The sequence below is a fragment of the Ursus americanus genome, chromosome 25 (assembly GCF_024610735.1).
Source record: "Ursus americanus isolate L20-20 chromosome 25, mUrsAme1.1.p, whole genome shotgun sequence".
Taxonomy (NCBI): Eukaryota; Metazoa; Chordata; class Mammalia; order Carnivora; family Ursidae; genus Ursus; species Ursus americanus.
Window position 1 is genome coordinate 34,796,893 of NC_142151.1, and position 20,550 is coordinate 34,817,442.

Sequence of the window (20,550 nt, forward strand, 5' to 3'; positions counted from 1 at the left end):
AGCGCAGAGCCCGCCATGGGGCTTGATCTCACAACCCTGAGATCAGGACTTGAGCTGAAACTAAGAGTCCAACGCTTAACCACCCAGGCGCACCAGCTTTTCCTTTGTTTTAAAAGTAAACAGGATACAGACCTGTATCCTTGAAAGAAATAATACATTATATGTTAATTTTTTAAAAATACTAAATAAACAGAATAAAATGGTGTATAAACTTATCATTCAACAAAAACAAGTTGAAAATGTAATTCTATTGAAAATCTTACATTTCACTCGTTATGACGTGCTTGTATTTGGTAAAGGTTGACAGCACATGTTAAGATATTTGCTAGATTCCTACTTAATTTAAAGATATAACTTGTCTTGGAAAAATCATATGCTTTTTAAAAATAAATCTGGAGTAATTACTGCACTTGTTTTTAAATGACCCATTCATACAAACAGGGGCACTATACAGACTTTCATTTGTAACTGTAATACAGAAATAAATACCAAAAGTGTCCTCTAGAGTTAACTCTTCTAGATTCCTAGTTAACTTCTATTACCTGAGAGTGAACAAGTACCTGGCACAAAGGTTCTACATTTTTCAATTAATAAAATAGATACAGGTGCAATAGCCCAGATATTTTATCCTTTTGGTATAAGCTAGAATAACAGATGTCGCTAAGAACTAAAAATTTCCAATTTTTACTTACAGCAAATGCAGTCTCCATTTAGATTCATCTTATGAATTTAAAATAGAATCAACTGCATTTTTAAGGTAACTCAAGAGAATTAAAATACCTTGAAAACATTTTGAAGTAACCAAAAGGGTCACTTAGAGACCAGCTTTGAAAGCTGCTTGTTGTTATCATGCTATAAGCTCAACTAACATGAATTTTATAAGAATAATTTAGAAAAGAAATTCCAGAAATTAGGATGCTCTATTCAAAACTATCTTGTGTAAGCTCTAATAATTACAACACTCATCCACAAAAAGGTACTCCTAGTAATTAAGAACCAAAATCAAGCATTTCAGTAATGAAAATCTACTCCATAAAATCAATCTGAACTTGTGAAAAAACTGCGCAGAAAAAACTGTGGTAGCTAACATTCACTTCCAATACTACTCACTGGTTTGGACATTATATTTTGGCTAGAAGCAATTTAAATTACAACTGGTTGTGATGATTTCAGGCACTTTATTTTCTAATTTTTAATTAAAATTTAAAATCCTAATGTAAGGTATTATGGTTGTAGAACGTTGTTCATGGTAAATCCTGGACTTGGAATCCTGTAACAGCATAATAAAATTTTATATTATACACATATTCACACGTATTTAAGTGACATTATTGATGGCTCATATGTAAACAAACATGGGAGTGATGTGTGTTTATATTTGAATTGAATTGAGTCCATTATGACCTATTGCACTTTCAGTCCCAGGGTATACTACCCTCGAGGTCCCTAAATTATAAATACCATCTCATTTCCTAATTAAAATTTTTCTTTCCCTCAGTTTTATCCACTACTTCCCACCGCAGCAATCCATAGAGAAACAAACAAAGCCAGTACTATTTTCTTGTTAACATAAATCAACTTAAAATCAAGATGGCAAAAACTATATTCATCAGTAAAATAAGGATAATAACAGAACCTAGTTTGCAGGGCAGTAGAAGGAATTAAGTTAATGTAAATAAAGCATTTGGAAACAATGCCCAGAATCCAACTATATATCAAACTGTTGACATAACGACCCAGAAATGGTTTTCAAATGATTTTATACACCTTTAGAGGGACATAGTCTAATGACTAAAAGAACTACATAAAGAAATTTTAAACTTACAGATTTATTGTTTGTTATTAATTTTGGTATTATTATTGTGAAACTATATTCTTTATACTGCAAGATAAGGAAAATAAGTAATTTATGTTATTGATCAGGAATCACAATTTATAGCATAAAAGTGATAAGAACATTTTAATATTAAAATTGAATTCCAAATACCACTATATATTTGTGGACTTTTAGAAATACACATAACTTGGAATAGGTAGTAAAACATTTCAGGCAGCGGTTCGTAAGTAAATCACTATCATTATCACACCAATATATAAATTATATCTGCTAATACTACAAAACTGCTAACATTATAATATATAAATTACATCTGCTAATACTACAAAACCAGGCATTACACTAGATTACTAAAGGAAGTTACTCTACTTCAAAAGTTGCCAGAAACATTAATACAAACTGTTTTCCATGTCGCAATACCGGATTTTTATAAGCTAGAATTTTTCAACTGTTGACAAATTCTAAAATGAAAATATGAGAAAAACAGTATTCATGTTCTTGACTGACATTTGATGGTAAAGATACTAATATTCAAATTGTTTGGAAGCTAAAGGGGAAGGATGATAGCAGCTAAGACCCACCTCCCTAGAACCCCTGTTTTGGACAGAAGAATTTCTTTTTTTTTTTTTTTAGATTTTATGTATTTATTTGACAGAGAAAGAGAGAGAGAGAGCACGCACATGCACAAGCAGGGGGAGTAGCAGAGCGAGTGGGAGAAGCAGACTCCCTGCTGAGCAGGGAGCCTGACATGGGCTCTCTCCCAGGACCCCAGGATCATGACCTGAACCAAAGGCAGACGCTTAACCAGCTGAGCCATCCAGGTGCCCCGGACAGAACTTTTTATTTATCTATTTTATATTTTGAGTTTCCCCCATAAGCTTTCCTTCCAAGAAGGAATTCTGCAACAACAAAAAGTTTTCAACTTTAAAGGATAGTGTGGTGGGCAACCTCTAGGATGGCCCACAATGATCCCACCTCTTCCTGGTATGCAAGCCCTTCTCTAATCTCCTCCCCTTGAGTATGGGCTGGATTTAGTGACTCACTTCTAAGGAACAGAATTTAGCAGAGTAACAGGATATCACTCCCAAAATTAGGTTATAAAAAGACTGGCTTCTGTTTTGGGGGCTCTCACTCAGATACCTTGCTTTGGAGTAAACAAGTTGCCATATTGTGAGCAGCCCCATGGAGAAGCCCATGTGGCCAAGAAATTGATGTCTCTGGCTAACAGCCAGAGTCCTGAGGCCTGCCGACAGCCACGTGAGTAACTTGGAAACAGGTGTTCTAAGGCCTGCTGACAACCACATGAGTAAGCTTGGAAATGAGCCTCCCTCAGTTCGCTTGAGACCCTGAATCAGAATCACCAGATAGGCTGCTTCCGATTCTCGACTCAAAAAAAAAAGGATAAGATAATAAATGTTTATTATTTTCAGCCACTTAATTTTGGGGTATTTGTTGCACAAATACACTAACAGCTAACTAATACAGAAAGCTTTACAAAGTAATTAGTATTAAACCAAAAGTGATAAATCAAATGCCAATTAGCTATCTAAATGAGAACTCATAGAAAAATAATACCTATGAGTTGATGGATGGGGTCCCAATTTTGATCTGGTTCTTCGTTTTTAATTCCAAAGATTCAAACTAAAACTAAAGCAGATACAATCAATGACAGAATTCTATCAACCAATTTCACCAAACTGATAACCAGGGCATTTCTTTCCCAGTATCAACATATTCGGACAGGGCCAAAGCATTAAAAGACTGCATACTGCACAGACTAAGTGTACGGTAGCAGCCTTGAAACTGGTTGCTGTGTCTACAAACTACTTCTTTTTACTTGAATGATGTTAAGAACTAGTTAATATAAAGAAGACTAATTTACCACGACCCCAGAAAAAAGCATCACTCTAGTGACCATCAAAAGCATCTCTCACTTCCTACCACCTCTTGTACTATGCTAAATACTAACCAATTGTCCAGTGCTATAATGCTGTGTGATTTTTCTTTTACATCATTTTATGTTCTACTCATTCTTCCTAAGGATACCTTAATCACATTAATTGATCTTCAATAACATTTTGACCTTCCTAATTTAACAGATACCCCAGGTCCCTTAATTAAGCACATTTTACAAACCATATCTTAAAATGGTATACTTCCATAAACAGTTAATATCATCTATTCTTTATAGCTTCTAGTCCGAGGAAACATTTTCCTGATCCTAGTCCAAAATGTCAGGAGCATTATATGTAATCCTTTATATACCAACTATAGTTAGTACCCAAATTAACACACAAAAATAAAAGCTAATGGTACTCTCAGTGCCAACAACTATGCCAGCATGAAAATGAAGTCTAACCTTTCTTTACTCTGTAATTATGTGCTTTTTCAACTTTTGATATTAAAATTAATCTGACCAGATCGTGAGGTCTGTATTAGTTTTCAAAGCAATTCTTAATAACCATCTCTAAAATGTATAAGTGCACATTTTCTGTATAAAACTGATTTACAAAACAATGGCAAATTTTTCTAACATAAATTCCAATATAGTCTGAAGTCAACAGAGATAGTTTTCAAACTACTGCCTATATTCTAAATAACTTGGTTATTCAGCACTCATAAAATCTGAATCATGAATCACATCAAATCCAATATACTCCACAAATAACTATTACTTTACTAACCAAACACAGTTTTATGAAAAGTGCTGTGATTTGCTTGGTTAGCTGATCAATAGAGTGCTATGATTCATTCCTTCTAAAAACAGAAGAGCTTCTTTAAACCATACATGCTCCCCCGCACAAGTATGCAATTACATTTATTTAGCACTTAAAATATTCTTGATACCAAGACGGACCCAATTTTTTAAATTAAGTCTATTAATTTTTGTATCTACAATCAGGAGCCACCTGTAAAAGTACAGGCTTAACGACAGATTTTACTAGATAATTAGAGCATTCTTCCTTGAGATAGATCACTAACATAATTTTACTCATCTCCTGACCTACCAATATTAACTTCCTTTATTTAACCTATAGATAGAACTATTATAACTTTCATGAAAAGCTTAGTACAAGCACTATGCAGGATTATTATCTTGTTATAACTTAAAATATAAATTTTAACACCTGCTTAAATAAATATTAAACAGAATGCAAAGGAAAAATTAAGATTCTATCTGACGAGAGGCCATTTGACATGGCTCACCATATCCTCTCCTTTTGAAAATCTCTTCCCTGTTTCTGTAACATTACACTATCCTGGGTTTCTTTCTCCCTATTTCTCTTTCTCCTCCAATTCTTTCTTCACCTTGGTGGGACGCTCTTCCTCTACCATCACAAAAACGTCGTGATTTTTCTCAAGTTTCTCTCCTGGGTTCTCTTTTCTCATGCTATGCAGTCTATTCTCTCCTTGATCTGTCTTGCCTACTCCCATAGCTTCAACTCGATCATGCATGCTGATGACTACTACCAAGTATTTATTTATAGCCCTGTTTTCCTTCATAAACTTAAGCCCCACATACCCAAACTGTCTCACAGATCTTCCCCCTCAGATTTCCCTCAGATACCTGAAATTCAACAAATCTAAAAGTGAAATACTACCTTTCCCCAAAACTGTCTATCCTCCTATTTCCTATGTCAATGAAAAGCACATTTACCAAGCTGCTTACCTGAGCCAAAATCCTGGGAGTCATCCTTGATTCTTCCCTCTCTACAACCCAACTTCCTACCTCCCAGAACCATATCCAGCCACCCATCAAATCCTGTAAATTTTCCTCTAAATCTATCTAAAATCTATTCATTTCTGTCTCCCACTGGCATTATCCTTGTTCAGGCCACTACCATCTCCTGCATAGACTATTGTAATGGCTTCCACTAAATGGTTTCTCTGCCTCTAGTTCAGATTCAACAAACAAGTAAGCATGACATAAGATGGAATAAAATGCTATTGGTTGTGGTTTAAACTATACATTATACTGATGGCACAAGAAAACATTTTTTAAACTCCTGGTGAGTAAGAAGGTAACTTTGGTTAATACAAGTTCTTTTGTCAAGTAAAGTGCGCGTAATAAAACATACTCTATCCAACTCATAGGCTCATGAAATAAAATGATATTATATAAATGTTCCATAAAAAACAAGAAGTGGAAAACAGCTTAAAACGGCAATCAGATAAACGATAAAGAGCCTTTCTTTGCATTTAAGCATTATCAATACCTATGCAAGACATGGTGACAGGCATTGGGAATTTTTATTAATATTACTTACAATTATTATCATTAACTAAGAACTATGCTATGTTCCTTACATCATTTATCACATTGAATCATCACCATAAAGCCATATGGTTATATGGCTATAAATGGGAAGGTGGGGATTTAAGCTGAAACGTGATTCCAGGACAAATGGTACTGCTCTCCAAGAGATTACAGTCCTGGGAGGGAGAAAGAAACAGAAACAAAATAATTTCAATACACTATATAATTAAAACCATCATAGAATGCTTCAAGAGTAATTGAAAGGACATTCATTCTGGCTTAGAGATAAAGAAATATTTCTTGAGAGATGATACCTGAGCACTCATAAAAACTAAGAAAGAAACTGTGGAGGACTGGAGAGTGTGAGGTAGAACAAACAGCATAATATACCAGATGACAAAAGTGGCCTAAAAAAGACCATGACCATGCTTTCTGACAATCCAACCCTGGAAACAGACTTACTCTTCAACTATGGCAAACAGTAAAAAATGGTGTTTTTAACTGTTCAACTCTTAAGTCTATATACGCTGCTTATCACTATTGTACTACTAAAGTGCTTTTTAGATGTTAAAACTTTTACTGGTAAGCCCCAAATGTTTATGTGACAAGCCATATCAGGTTACTAGGACACACACACACACACACACACACACACACACACCTCCCTACCTGCAGGCGCAAACAGGGTAGGAAAGAGAAGAGGGAGGTAGGGGAAGAGGGTGGGTAGGTGAAATTATTCCTGAAGCAATTTCTGGAAATGTTATCTTTTAGTAGAAAACACTTGTTTTTATGCTCTGGTTTTGTTAGAGCATACTTGAACCCACATGCTTGACAAAAGGGACTGTTATACCCCTAAATTATATCACCACTCATGTATTTGATTGTTTAAGCTATCATTTATTGAGGACTTAATGTATGCCAGGCACTGTGTCAAGTACTTTACAAGAATTATCTCATTTAAGCCTCACAACTCTATGAGGTAGGTGCTATTATCAAGTCCACTGTATAAACAAAAAAATTGAGGCTCAAAAAGTTGATTAACCTCCGGGGGCGCCTGGGTGGCGCAGTCGTTGAGCGTCTGCCTTCGGCTCAGGGCGTGATCCCGGCGTTGCGAGATCGAGCCCCACATCAGGCTCCTCTGCTGGGAGCCTGCTTCTTCCTCTCACACTCCCCTGCTGTGTTCCCTCTCTCACTGGCTGTCTCTCTGTCAAATAAATAAATAAAATCTTTAAAAAAAAAAAAAAGTTGATTAACCTCCGAACGGTCACACAGCCAGTAAGTGGTGGGTGAGACCAATATTTAAACCCAAACAATCAAGCTCCAGAGTCCCACGTCTTCACCACTATAGTACATAACTGCAGGGAACTCTGCAATACTGAGCGCAGATGATGTGGCTGAAGTGGAGTGTGGGAGCATGGAGCCCCACTTGCTTGCTCCTATTGACAGGCACTGAGACAATTTCATAAGACTTCAGGGCTCCGATCAACACAATCAAAAACTTCTGGGTTCCTCTGAGGGAAGGCTAGCTCATTTCTACCCCTGTTACCTGATTCTAACTGGCAAACACATCTTTTATCATCAGAATGAGAGTTTCTTCCTTAAGAAAAAAATAACTCTATCCCCCACGCTCAGGTTATTTATATTCACATTTGAAACAATTACTTTATTCAGATTTACAGAACAGATAAAACAAAAAAGATTTTCTAGTAAAGGAAGAACTGCTGGTGGAGTGAAGAAAATAAAGGAATCAAAACATCTTAGAATTCAAGCAAGCTAGGAAAAAAAAAAAGGCAACCTAGAAATGAATATTAGTGAGGAGACTCTGGGCCTTGGGGAGACCAAAGATAAACAGCAAAAAAGGATGGAAAAAGATGAAAGAAGACCAAAACAATTTTGCCTTCTCCGCAAATGTACCTAGAGCTATACTTCTTGAGCAATCACCTTGCTGGCATCAAATACTACCTACTTGCTGCTGTTACAGGTTGATCGTCCCTAGTACATCCTATAAAGTATGACAGTGTGAAGAATCCTGATCAGACTATAAAACGTGTAAAAATGAAGTGGTTTAACTCATGTCTAAAAATTGTCAGTGGGCTGCACAAACTTTTTATCATTCACACATATTCATATACACACATATAGTCAAATTGGTTATTAATTATACTACTAATGACTCTTATTGTATCACCATAAAAGAGAAAAATAGTATTTACAAGGATTTTTCCTCTAAGAAATACTATGATATCAAAGAAGTCAGGATATACAGCACAATAAATGTTACTATAAAAAAACATCAAAATGAAGTTTGTTAATATTTGTACTTGAAAAATATTAGTTATTTTGGGGCCTGTCATTTTGTTCTTCATTCCTGATACTGCTAGCCCAGTTTTACCATAAATTCTTTTATTAGTTATAAATAGTAGATTTAATGTTAGAAATTATCAAGATGTACAGCGCTAGATCTAGGTATATGAGATTTACAAGAAGGAATCCTTAAGAAGTTACTTGCTAGCAAAATTAAATGTTACCACAGCAAGGTGATAAAAAGGACTGGAAAACCAAAAGCTGAATCTGACATTAACAAGCTATTGACTTTTAAACAAAGTTACAATCTTCCTAGGCCTTTTCTCTTACCTGGGAGAAGGATACTAGGATAGAGGCTGAGTTTCAACAAACAGAAAAGACCTCACCCAGCAAACAGCTATGCTTTACCTGGCACTTCTCAGTACAACAACAAGAAATCCTCTAAAATGAGCTGAAAAATCCCAATCAAGAAGGATTTGCAAACAATGGTGGCCTCAACCTATTTCAAAAGTTTTAATACCAGCATTTTTACTCCAAACCCCTCAAGATCTTTTTCTCTGAAGACAATCTTATCCCTCTACTATTAAGCTTTCAAGTTATAAAAACTAGTCTGTCTCAGGAAATGACTAAACACCATGGAAGCTCTTGAAAGGTTTCTTCCAGTTCTAAAATTCTGAGTAATTCTGTAATTTCCCATAATTAACAATATTGCAAAATGAAGTGCCTACTGAATCTTCTAAAACAGATGATTATCACAGATCATGTAACAAAAGGTAGAGATTTTAACAACCATGAAAGCCAATAAACAAAACACTGCCACTATTCAGTAAATATGTTAAATAATTTATTTTTAAAATCACAATGACATATTTTACATACTTGCAACAATGCTAAAATTACAAGCTATAAAAGGCAATTATTTAAGGAAAATGTGTCTTAAAAAAAAGACTGTTTCATTAAATCCTTGAATGAAAACTTGATACCCCACAAAATGCTAATCTTTCTACCAAAATATGCTGGCCCTCTAATGCCTTAAAGAAAAGAGAAATAAACAAAGAAACCTTCCACTCAAATAGGAGAGTTTTATAAACCTCTTTATAGGAGACAAAGGATGAAAAGATCAACTAGTAGTCAACCTGCATTTCAATCTAGGCTCTAACACTAATCTGTGATTGGATGACCATCTTCCTCTCCTCCATGTAAGGTGGTTTGATGAGTAAATGGAAGGATATATATGAAAGCATTCTTTTTTTTTTTTTTTTAAGAGAGCCTCTACATAGGAAAGCATTCTGAACACAGAAAATCACCACATGAATGATAAATAATTTAAAGATACTGCTTTTACTGAATTCCTACCCCTCAGAAACCACCAATAATAACAAAAATGATTTTGTAGCAATATGTTATAAATATTCTTTCAGATATATACCTTAATAGTAATGGCTACCATTTAGTGAGCCACTGTAATTAAGGCTTTACAGAAATTAACTCATTCAATTTTCTCAACAATGCTTTAAAAAAAAAAAAAAAACCTGAGTAGTAAACTGAAAATCACTGCCAATATAATCAGTGAGATAGCTGAGAAAGAAACAAATGTTAAATTCAGTAATATAGTCCCATTATAAAATTATTTTATTCTCAAAAAAGATGGTTTCAGGGATAATTAAATATTAAATATATATATGTATATATATATATACATGTATATATATACATATATATATATACATACATTCAACAATCTATACCATCCTATGTAAACTTGTCACAGGCAAATAATTTTAGTTCTCTGAAATCTTACTTCAATTATGTAACAATTATCATCTTAAAAGCAGCAGTTCCTTTTTAAAATATACATATCTATACACACATAGACCTATACAAGGAGAAAAAAAGAGGGTTTTACCTAGTAGTGATGTGGCAGTTTCATGTGCTTAAATTTCTTAAGAGAAAGCTCATTGATCAAACTGGAAATTGGCCATGATGTTAGAACACACTTTACCAAAGGGCTTGACTCATAATGACTACACCAATAACTGATTTCATTCTTAACTTGAGCACAGGACTTCTCCAAAAACTAGGACTATGTTGGAAAATTAACTCTAAATTCCTTCTTCTTTGTACTCATTAGCAAATACCATTTATCTATTGCTCCTAGAATTCAAACTCTCAGAGGCTGGGTCTCATCCACAATTCTACAGTCCTAGCATAATTCCTGGCATATGGTACGTTTTCATTAAGCATATGCAGAATTCTAGAAGTTTGTTCACTACCATTTACTTCTGATAATTCTCACGTGTATACATGAGGGTTCTTTTCCAAATGACTTACACAACCTGTATCAGAATTCCAACTTCTTCAAAGCTTATATATTAAAAAAAAAAAAAACCAAAAACAAAATCCAATAACTGTTCCTTTCTAATACGTATATTCCTCTTTCAAGAAACTTTTCTTGAACACCTATTATTTCCCAGGCACTTTGTCGAGCATCTTTGAAAAAGGTAACGAAAAGCTCATATTTCCCTTACTAAAACTCACAGCATAACAAGAGAGTAAATGCATACATGTAGCACAACTATAATAAGCTAAATGATACAATGAAGATAAGCATCACAAACTGAGGGACTATTCAGATTCGAAAATGAGAATACAGCTACTCTCACAACTTTAACCAAAGAGCCACCCTCCTCCCTCTGGATAATTCGTCCTCTTACAATACTCAGCTTCATGAAAAAGACACAAATCAAGCCTGAATTTACGAGGAAATGCTAAAGCTTGATGAAGATCACAATCAGAGGGATGCACAAAAGACAAAGGAAGGCATGCTTTGGATGGGTCAAGGAGAATGGAGACATGAACTACATTTTGAAGAATAAGCAGTTAACTAGGTAGGCAGAACGATAACAAAACCATAGAAAAATATCAACAACTAATCCTGTTAGTCTGACTCTGGACAAGATAAGGGAAAATTCCATTATGTCTTTAATGTCTGCCTAATTTCTACAGTCGTATAGGTATCTGCTAATTTATATAACTGATTTATCTTTAAAAGTAAAAAGTTCATAGGTAAAAGATTATCTCAACCATAAGGTAAAAACTAGTTCCATTTTAATTATAATTAAATTTAATTTGTTCCATTAACTTTAAACTCTGTAAATTCAAACAAATGCAAAATCTGAATTCTAAACTATCTTTCAATTAAACAATCTCAAATATCACAAATCTATGTTTGGTATATTCTAGTTTTTGACAAGCCCTCGATATCAACTATCTAACTTTAAAAATCACTCAACAGAAAACATAAAATTAAGTAGAGGAATAAAATATATTTCATAATATACGGTACTCTTTCATGACTTCAGTTTACTTTAGCCAAGAAATACTTCTCATTTTTAGCCATGCTACGCAAATTTTAATAATCAGAATACCAAGACCTATATAACTGTTGTAAGATAATAAAAATAAAAAACAACTTTCTAAAATTATACCATAAAAATGCTAAGGTATTCATGCACATTATCATCCTTGAAATATGAAACTAATATACTGTTATATGTCAAATTAAAAATGGTAAAGTTAGGGGCGCCTGGGTAGCGCAGTCGTTAAGCGTCTGCCTTTGGCTCAGGGAGTGATCCTGGTGTTCTGGGATCGAGCCCCACATCAGGCTCCTCCGCTAGGAGCCTGCTTCTTCCTCTCCCACTCCCCCTGCCTGTGTTCCCTGTCTCGCTGGCTGTCTCTGTCAAATAAATAAAATCTTAAAAAAAAAATGGTAAAGTTAAAAATGTTTCATAATTGAGAGGCAAATTATAATTTTTACTTGCACACATACATGTTTTTTAAGTATATGACAAGAATATAGTAATAGAAAAAAATAAGTAAAAGAGATGCACTAAGTTCTTTACATTCTTAATCTTCAAAATAACCATGTTGTGTTATAACATTATTGTGTTATAAAAATACTATTTCCATGTTTAAAGACAGAGATATGAAGACTCAGGGTCACTCATCTCAGTTACTAGTCTAATTGTAAACACTTGCTTTGAATCAAATAATAGCATCAAAATACAAAACAAAATTGTGAAAAATTTTTAAAAAGTAATGCTAAAATATATACCTACAAATTATGGATGAAATAGTCTGGTAACATTTTTGCAGTCTTAAAAGTTATTGGGGGGTGCCTGCCTGGCTCAGTTGGAAAAGCATGTGATTCTTATTCTCAGGGTCGTGAGTTCAAGCCTCATGTTGGGTGTAGAGATTACTCAAAATAAACTAATAAACTTTAAAAAAAAGTTATTGGAAAAGCAATGCTAGGTGTCAAATAGCAATAGTAAAATTTAAAGGAACGTTAGCTGAAAAAGTTTAAATGCCTATCAAGCTTCTGGGGATACTAAAAAGGGTAAGACTGCCCAGAAGGGCAGATAAACATCTAGACAGTATTACCACAACATGGTGATCCTCAAGGAATAATTACATATATATTTATATAGTTTGAATCAATGAAACAGTTGGGGTGGGGAGGTTAGAATCCTAGAAGGATTTAAGAAGGGCCATTTGATGAAAATACTTCAGTGATGATGCAGCATTAGATTGGCTGGGCTATGCAGCAGGAAACGAAGTTAGGAAGGCAGTTCAGAGATAAGTAATACAGCCTTGAATACCACACTCAGGAGCTCAACCTTTATTCAATAAAGAGGTCTTTATTCACTGGAGAGATCTTTTTTTTTTTTTTTTAAATAAAGGGACCAACATAACCACATAGTTTCAAAAAACATACTGAAGATAATGTTAGCAGCATTGTGGAGAAAAGACCAATTTGTCAAAATTCATAACAGAAATGACATGGGCTTCTAAACTACAGCAACATAAACTGGAAAAGGAACAGATTTGAGAGACAATCCAAAGATGGGACATAAGGGATGACGATGAGTTAGAATCGAAGTTGAGACAATGACAGTTCCTGGCTTAGATTGAAAGTTTATGCCATGTACAAAGTGAAGTATATAGAGAAGAGGGAGGTTTCAGTGGGCAGAAATTGATTTCAGAGATATACAGGAAAAATTAGGAATAAATTGTGTTAGAGAAATCAAAAAGAGAGAATTTCAATTAAAAAAAAAAAGGCTACCAACATCAAATAGTATGGAGGTGACATGGAAAGAAAAGTGAGATTAGGCCACTGAGCTTAACAAGTAGGTCACTAGGTTATCAGGGAGATCTTACTCAACAAAGGATAAATGAAAGGAAAAGAATGCCTGTTGAAGTAAATCTGTTGGATGTAGAAACCCAAGCTAGTAAAACCCTACATCATAATTTCATAAACTTTTTGGTCTCAGGCCCTCTGTACACTCTCAAAGTTAAAAGAGCTTTTGTTTATGTAAGTCTTATCTAGCAAAAAATAAATTACTGTATTAGAAATAAAAATAGCTAAAATTTAAATACATATTAGTTCATTAAAAAAATAAAGAGCACATTTTAATATAAATATTTTTATTTTAAAAAACCCTATATTTTCCAAAACAAAAATAATTCTGTGTGAAGAGTAGCACATGCATACTTTTGCAAACTTCTAATATCTGGCTTAACAGACGACATCTGGACTGTCGTGTCTACTTCTGCATTCAAGTTGTTCCAATATGTTGGTTCAGTTCAAAAATATGAAGAAAATCTGGACTCCTACAAGTATGTAGTTAAATAGGGAAGAATATTTTAATAGCCTTTTCAGATAATTATATCCATAATTATATCCATAATTATCTGAAAACACACAAGTAGTCATTTCTCAAAAGTTAGTTGCAATGTGAAAGCTGAAACCACATTAACAAAGTTTTCACAGTAGTCCCTTAAAATCTATTGGTTTATTTTGTACTTTAAATGGATTATCGACACATGGTTTTGTAACATCATACATTGGTTATTATAAAATACTGGTTCACTGAGTTATGCAGATCTTCCAAATATCAACAAATTTCATAATAAAATATCAGAAATTACGTTCATTGATATCACCACCTGATTTCATCTTTAAAGTACTAGGAACTATAGTGATTACACATTTTCAAAAATCCAGTTTTCACTTGAAAGCTCAATTTTTATCATTGGCAACAAGTACTACCAATTGTTTTCCTTGACGTGACAGACTCACTGAGTTCATTTTCAAGAAAATATGTGCTACGTATCCAAGTCTGAATAGCCATAGTTTGCCAGGCAGTCTTTCAAGTAAAAGTGATGTTCTATGAAAAAAGCAGCTAGTTCTGCTTGCAGCTCAAACAACTACACAAATGCTTTCCCTTGAACCAACCACTGTATTCTGGTATGCAGCAGAAGTGCTTTACTTGTACTTCCCAGTTCATCAGACAATATTAAAAAAGACACGAGATTTCCTAAAATTAGTAACTTCTACTGCTTCATCAAGGGAATACATTCTTAAGTGAAACTGGTGTTATTTTTACTTCACATGCATAGTAGTGAAGATTATGATGAATATAGATAGGGATTTGGTACCGCTGCTTTGATTCATGCTAAGGGGCCAGCAGTTTTACCCACCCTTGTCACCACTGCAGTGTCAATACAGCAAAAAAAGCAAATAACATCTTAATATGATTATGAAAATAGTTTAGACCTTACAGACTCCCTAAAAGGGTCTCAGGGACCCCCAGGGTTCCTCAGATCACACTTTGAAAACCACTAATCCAACCACTAATCACTTCAGGAATATCTCTGTAAACAATGAATTCCTGTGACTACTCTAACCCAAGATATAAAGAGGAAAACCAACCAACCAACCAACTTCCTAGAATAAGGAGTCTCTGAACAACAACAGCTGAGTGGTAGCTGGAAAGGCTCCTCAGACAGGTAAGGGAAGCTGAGGAACTCTGCATTTCTGAAAAACAAGCTGACTTAGATGGCCCTCAATTTTTTCTCCCATTCCTACATCAAGAGTAGGAGAATCTGTGACAAACCTCAAATTAGAAGATGGAAAGCAAATATGATAACAGTAATACTGAAAAGATTTTTATCAGAGTATTGGGGTTTTTTCGAATTCTTCAAAACGGAAATCTTAAATAATTTACTTCCATTTTATAGAAGCTGAAATAATTTATCTTTTAACCAACAGTCAGAGCCTGACCATATTACTGTGTTCAGTTGTAAACACTATTTTTAAAAAAATTTTTAATGTATTTTTTTTAAAGATTTTATTTATTTATATGACAGAGACAGTGAGTGAGCACAAGCAGGGGGAGGGGGAGAGGGAGAAGCAGGCTTCCTGCTCAGCAGGGAGCCCGATAAAGGACTCAATCCCAGGACCCTGGGATCATGATCAGAACCAAAGGCAGACGCCCAGCCGACTGAGCCACCCAGATACCCCAACACTACCTTTTTTAAATGAGAAAATTTCAACCTCTTTGATGTACACGTAAAAGATTTACTAATACTACTGCATGTATAGAATTTGATATAATCCAAAATGTTTCTGATTTGACCACAAAATCATAAAATTTTACAAAGGAAGCAAAGAAACATCTATTTGCTCACCATTGTATGTCTAATACCTAGCTCAACCCTTGTATAAAACAACATGTTCAGTAAACACTGCGGAACACTGAAGTAGCTGAAACGGTTCCGAAGTAGCTGAAACGGTTAAGAACACAGGTCGGTCGTCAGACACCTAGTACAACTAGTGCTCTTTCTTCCGTGTGAAATCTTTTTCACTGTTCTCTAGAACAACATCTCTAAAAAACCTAAGGGAACTACTACAACTTATCCTGAGAAAATATAACATTTCTTGTTATACTTTAAATTGCACCTGAAAGTCTGCTACAGACTAGGTGTTCTATATGTTCTCATTTAGATCACATTTCAAAATTAAAACAAATAGCTTCATCATTCCCATTTTTAAATATCTGCCATCTGAGTCAAGCAGTAATTTCCATTCCTATATGAAGTGGCAATAAGATACTATTTTAACTCAACCATCATACATTGATTGTACTACCCCTTATATACACTACACTAAATTTTCTTTTGATTCAGAACAGTTCTTAATTTCCTAAAGTTTCTGAGGTTTATATTTGAGACATTCATTGTCTTATAAAAACTTGAGATATAAAGATTAAGGAGACTGTATAGTACCTTTGATAGTAATTTGTCACCGTAGCTTTTTCTTTTTTAAATGTTTCCTGTCAGTATGACATTTATCATTGCTTCTCTCACAAGAGCACAATGTAGAAAACTTCAGGTACTTGAACTATCTAGTTATTTAGATTCTGGATAAAAAAAGAGATTAATTAAATTTAAACTAATTAAGGCCAGCAAGCACAAAACTGAAATTCAATCATAGAAATGGCATAAATTTAAAGAATATAACTGATCAATTTATGAATTGAAGCTACTTCAAACCATGTTTCATTTTAAAGTACTACTATGAATATGACCTCATTTCATTGCATATATTCTGCAGAAAATCGTGACCTACCAAGAATACAGCCAAAAAAAAAAGGGTCTTCCGTTGAAATATAAAGGATCTGAACTCGATATTCCTTAAAGACAAAATTGTCAGTAAAGACTCTGGAGGGAGACTATGGGCTCCATCTTCTCTGGAGGTTTAAAAAGAAAAGACTTTTCAAATGTCTGGGATGGCTGAGACTTGGCCTCACATTTGGCAACTTCCAGACAGAATCAGTTCAAAGGTCAGTTTGACCCGAGCAATTCAAGTCCCGTAGGTCAGTCACGCAAACAAGTCATTAGCAAACTGTATCTTCTGCTCTGCCGCTACCCAGTCCCTGCTTTGATAATCGCCAACCTTACCCATGAAATTAACCTAACTGCTAATTAACATGTCAGTTGTACAAAATTATTTCTTCCAGCTCCTGAAACTTGCTTCTCACTAGTGTTCTGCAATCCTGTTTTTCTAACATTACCAGAGAAGGAAATATTTTGTGGTGCAGTCAATATCTGCCCTGTTAACAATGCCCTTCCAAACATGGATTCCACTCTGAATTGCAGAAACAGTGGCAGGAAAATAACAGATAACACAGAAATTAGAGCTCTTAGGTTTAACTTAGGGCCAAAATCAAAAGAGAAGAGACAATTCAGAGAGAGGAAGGAAGAAGCTGAGAGGGTCGTAGTGTAGAACACTTACTTTTAGGAACAGAGTGTCCCTTAGACTTTTGGTGAGTTGCCCAGAGCCTCTTCAGTTTCAATCCAAATGACAATGCTTCTCTGAGTCCTCCTCAAGTAATGTTTCCACCACTAAAAATTGGATCTACAAGAGCTCAGATGTACTGGTAAAAAATATCAGGGGCCCCCATGTGGGCCTCAAGCCTCTTTTAAACTAGGCCCACTTCTCTGTCCTGGGCCAACTCCCCTGCGCACTATATTCCTTCTTCTTCCAGGTGCCAGGTATTCAGCCTGTTTCTTCTCTTCTGAGCTGCCACCACCTACTCTATTTCTTAGGGTTCCTCTAACCCCAAGACTGGCTGTGGAGTAGGACAACAGCTTCCCCCCTTCCTTGCTGTCCCTGCAAATAAACATATAGGCTCTTCTAGTTTCAGTATTTTTTCTAATGGCTACAAGAAAATAGAGAGGGAACAACAAAAAGCAACAACATCGTACCAGAAATTAAGGTTATAATAATTGTCTCCACTTTAAAGTTCCTGCCTCCAAAAACCATTTTGTGAAAATTACTTGAGTGTTTTAAGAAGTACAAAGTACTAACATAGATAGACAAATATATTCTAAACCAAATCCAACCTCATATAAAGATATACTCTACTTTTCAAAACACTTAAATCACGGGTCCAAAAATAGTTGCCACGTTCACTTTAGCAAATAGGTGCTTTTTTCTTTTTAGAATGGTCTATTCTCTTAAATTTAGAATATGTTTTAAAATTTGCTTCTTAAAGGATACCATGAAAAATGCTTAATACATTTTATCCAATGTAAATGAAAACTAATATACAAAAAGCATATTATGATCCACAAAAAGACAGGTATGTCAAAAGCAGCTAGCTTCACTAAGCAAATCTTAAAATTTAAGTTATTGCCAACCATTTGTCTCTACATTTTAAAAATTTAATAAATTGTTGTAAATGATGTTTAAGAATCTGGATATCTCACTTTTAGAAATCTAACTTCTACTGAATATATAAATCCAATGTCAATTTCGAGTAGGCCTTTTTTAAAGCAACAGTATATCACATCAGTATGAGTATACTGTTGCGATAGCATAGTTTCTAACACTTTCTAATATCAAAATACATGATAGCTAAATATTAAGCTATAAATCACATGATTATAATAAATTCAAAGGCTACTTTCCTATAAAGGTGAAGGGAACTCCATAACCAAGTGTTGGCAGATCAAGAATGTCAGACTTTGAATATCCAGAATGATTTTCTTTATCCACTTAATTCACTTAAGTGGTTTTTTTAAAAGACTGAGCTATTATACTGTAAGCCTACAATAAAATAAAGACGGAAAACAAGCAGAGATCATTTCATTCTCATTTGTATAGTCTAATAGAGTGCCATTTAATCAAACTAAAAATATTCAGATACTTTCAGTAAAAATGTGTCCCTGTGACTGGGCTCACTTCCAACTATTTATAAAATCTTAGAGAATAAGAATAAAAATACTAACCAAAACCTTGATCTGACCCTTCTAAACGTCTACATATAAAAAAAGGAAGTTTAACCCATTGTGTATTCTCTAGTCAGATACTTTTTTTTTGAGGAACGAAATTAAATTACATCTTTTGCTTCTACAGAGGATTTCACGGTTTTTCTTTGATTCCTACACACTAACACAACAATGCAGCCAATATTATTATACCCGGAATGGGGGGGGGAGCATTACACTCAGCAATACGAATTAAATCGCAGTAGCTAATGCCTCCCTTAAATAATTTATCCTCTCTTGGCAGCAAATAACGTTACGGCCTCTTCAATTACCCTTCACCGCAAACCATCGCCTGGATCGCGATCAATCTGACCCAATTCCTATCGCGGCCACCACCTCAGACTCGCCTCCTCCCGCCGGGTCTGCGAGTGTCACGGGAGGGGGCGGCAGCCGCAGGGGCGTCCTCTGCGCCACGACCCGGGCGGCCGACGGCGCGCGGGGCAGGCCCAGGACTCACCGGGTGGAGGTGCCCTTCCGCACATCGCACATCATGCACTTGAAGGCCTCGGCGCTGTTCCGGAAGGTGCAGACGCTACAGTCCCAGTAACCCTCATCCGAGGACGGCTTCGGCTGCCGCTTCGGCCTGCAGGACACAATCCGGACACGACGCGGCGCGGGGTCACCAGCAGGCCGCGCCCGGCGCCCGGGCCCCGCGGCCGCCCCCGCCCCGCCCCCCGCCCCAATTCCGAGACCCCAGCCCCGCGGGCCCCCGGCGCGCTGCGCTCTGGCTCGGAGTGGGAGGGAAGTCAGGAAGGGGGAGGGCGCGGGTGCGGCCGCAGTCGCCGCCGCTCTGACACCCGGGGTTGCCGCTCCGGCCGCCGCCATCGCGGCTCCATTGTGGGGCGGCCGGCGCCGGCCCCTCACGCGGCAGCGCTCGCGCAGCAGCGGCGCCGCCCCCGTTCTGGCCCCGCTGCCCGGGCGGCGAGCGAGACGGCCGCCCGAAGCCCGGCGCGAGGGCCCCGCTGCCTGCACAGTCCGGGCCCGGGGGCCCGGGCGCTGTTACCTGGTGGGGCTCTTCTTGTCTCCCATGGCTTGGCTACAAACGCACGCTGAGAGTCGCCGCCGCGGCCGCTCTGTTTGTCAATAAGGAGGATAATAAGCCGGGCGGAAGCGGGCGGGAGAGGAGGGAGGAGGGGGCGGGGAAGGCCGCACCGCTGAGCTCGGGAGCCGCCGCCGGATCCCACGCAGCCTCCAGCTGTCGGGGAAACTCCTGCCTGGGCGCACGTGACCCGCGCCGGCCAACCAGCGGCGGCGCCGGAGACTTCAAACGCGGCCAGCGCGGCCCAGCACCCGCGGCGAGTTCGCTGGCGGGCGGCGTGGGGGTGGCCGCTGCAGCCCGGGCGCTGCCGCCGTCGCCCCTCCGCCGGGTTCTCCGCGCTTCCCCACCGCATCCCGGGGTAGTGGGGGTAGCCCTGGGCTCCCAAGCCCCTCTGGCGGAGGATGCTCAGTCATCCCGCGGGAAGTGTGCTCCCAGGTG

General features: G+C 36.9%; 1 protein-coding gene across 11 annotated transcripts in view; it reads right to left on the reverse strand.

Annotated features, from left to right (window-relative positions):
* YAF2 (YY1 associated factor 2) overlaps positions 1–20,260 on the reverse strand; it is a 74,245-nt gene extending 53,985 nt beyond the window's left edge. For 4 of the 11 annotated variants that reach the window (XR_015721668.1, XR_006780268.2, XR_006780269.2 and 1 more), the window contains exons 1-4: positions 20,077–20,260; positions 19,531–19,656; positions 17,536–17,913; positions 16,527–16,660 (exon numbers count right to left, since the gene is read on the reverse strand). Coding sequence is in view for 4 of the 11 variants with exons in the window: in XM_045801259.2 (XP_045657215.1) it covers positions 19,531–19,656; positions 20,077–20,102 (152 nt within the window). In the remaining 7 variants the exon portion in view is untranslated. Of the gene's footprint in view, positions 1–2,449; positions 6,272–16,526; positions 16,661–17,535; positions 17,914–19,530; positions 19,657–20,076 lie in introns of those variants that run through there. The other 7 variants (XM_087855778.1, XM_045801259.2, XM_045801260.2 and 4 more) reach the window with 4 other exon arrangements.
* Between the last annotated feature and the right edge of the window lie 290 nt (positions 20,261–20,550).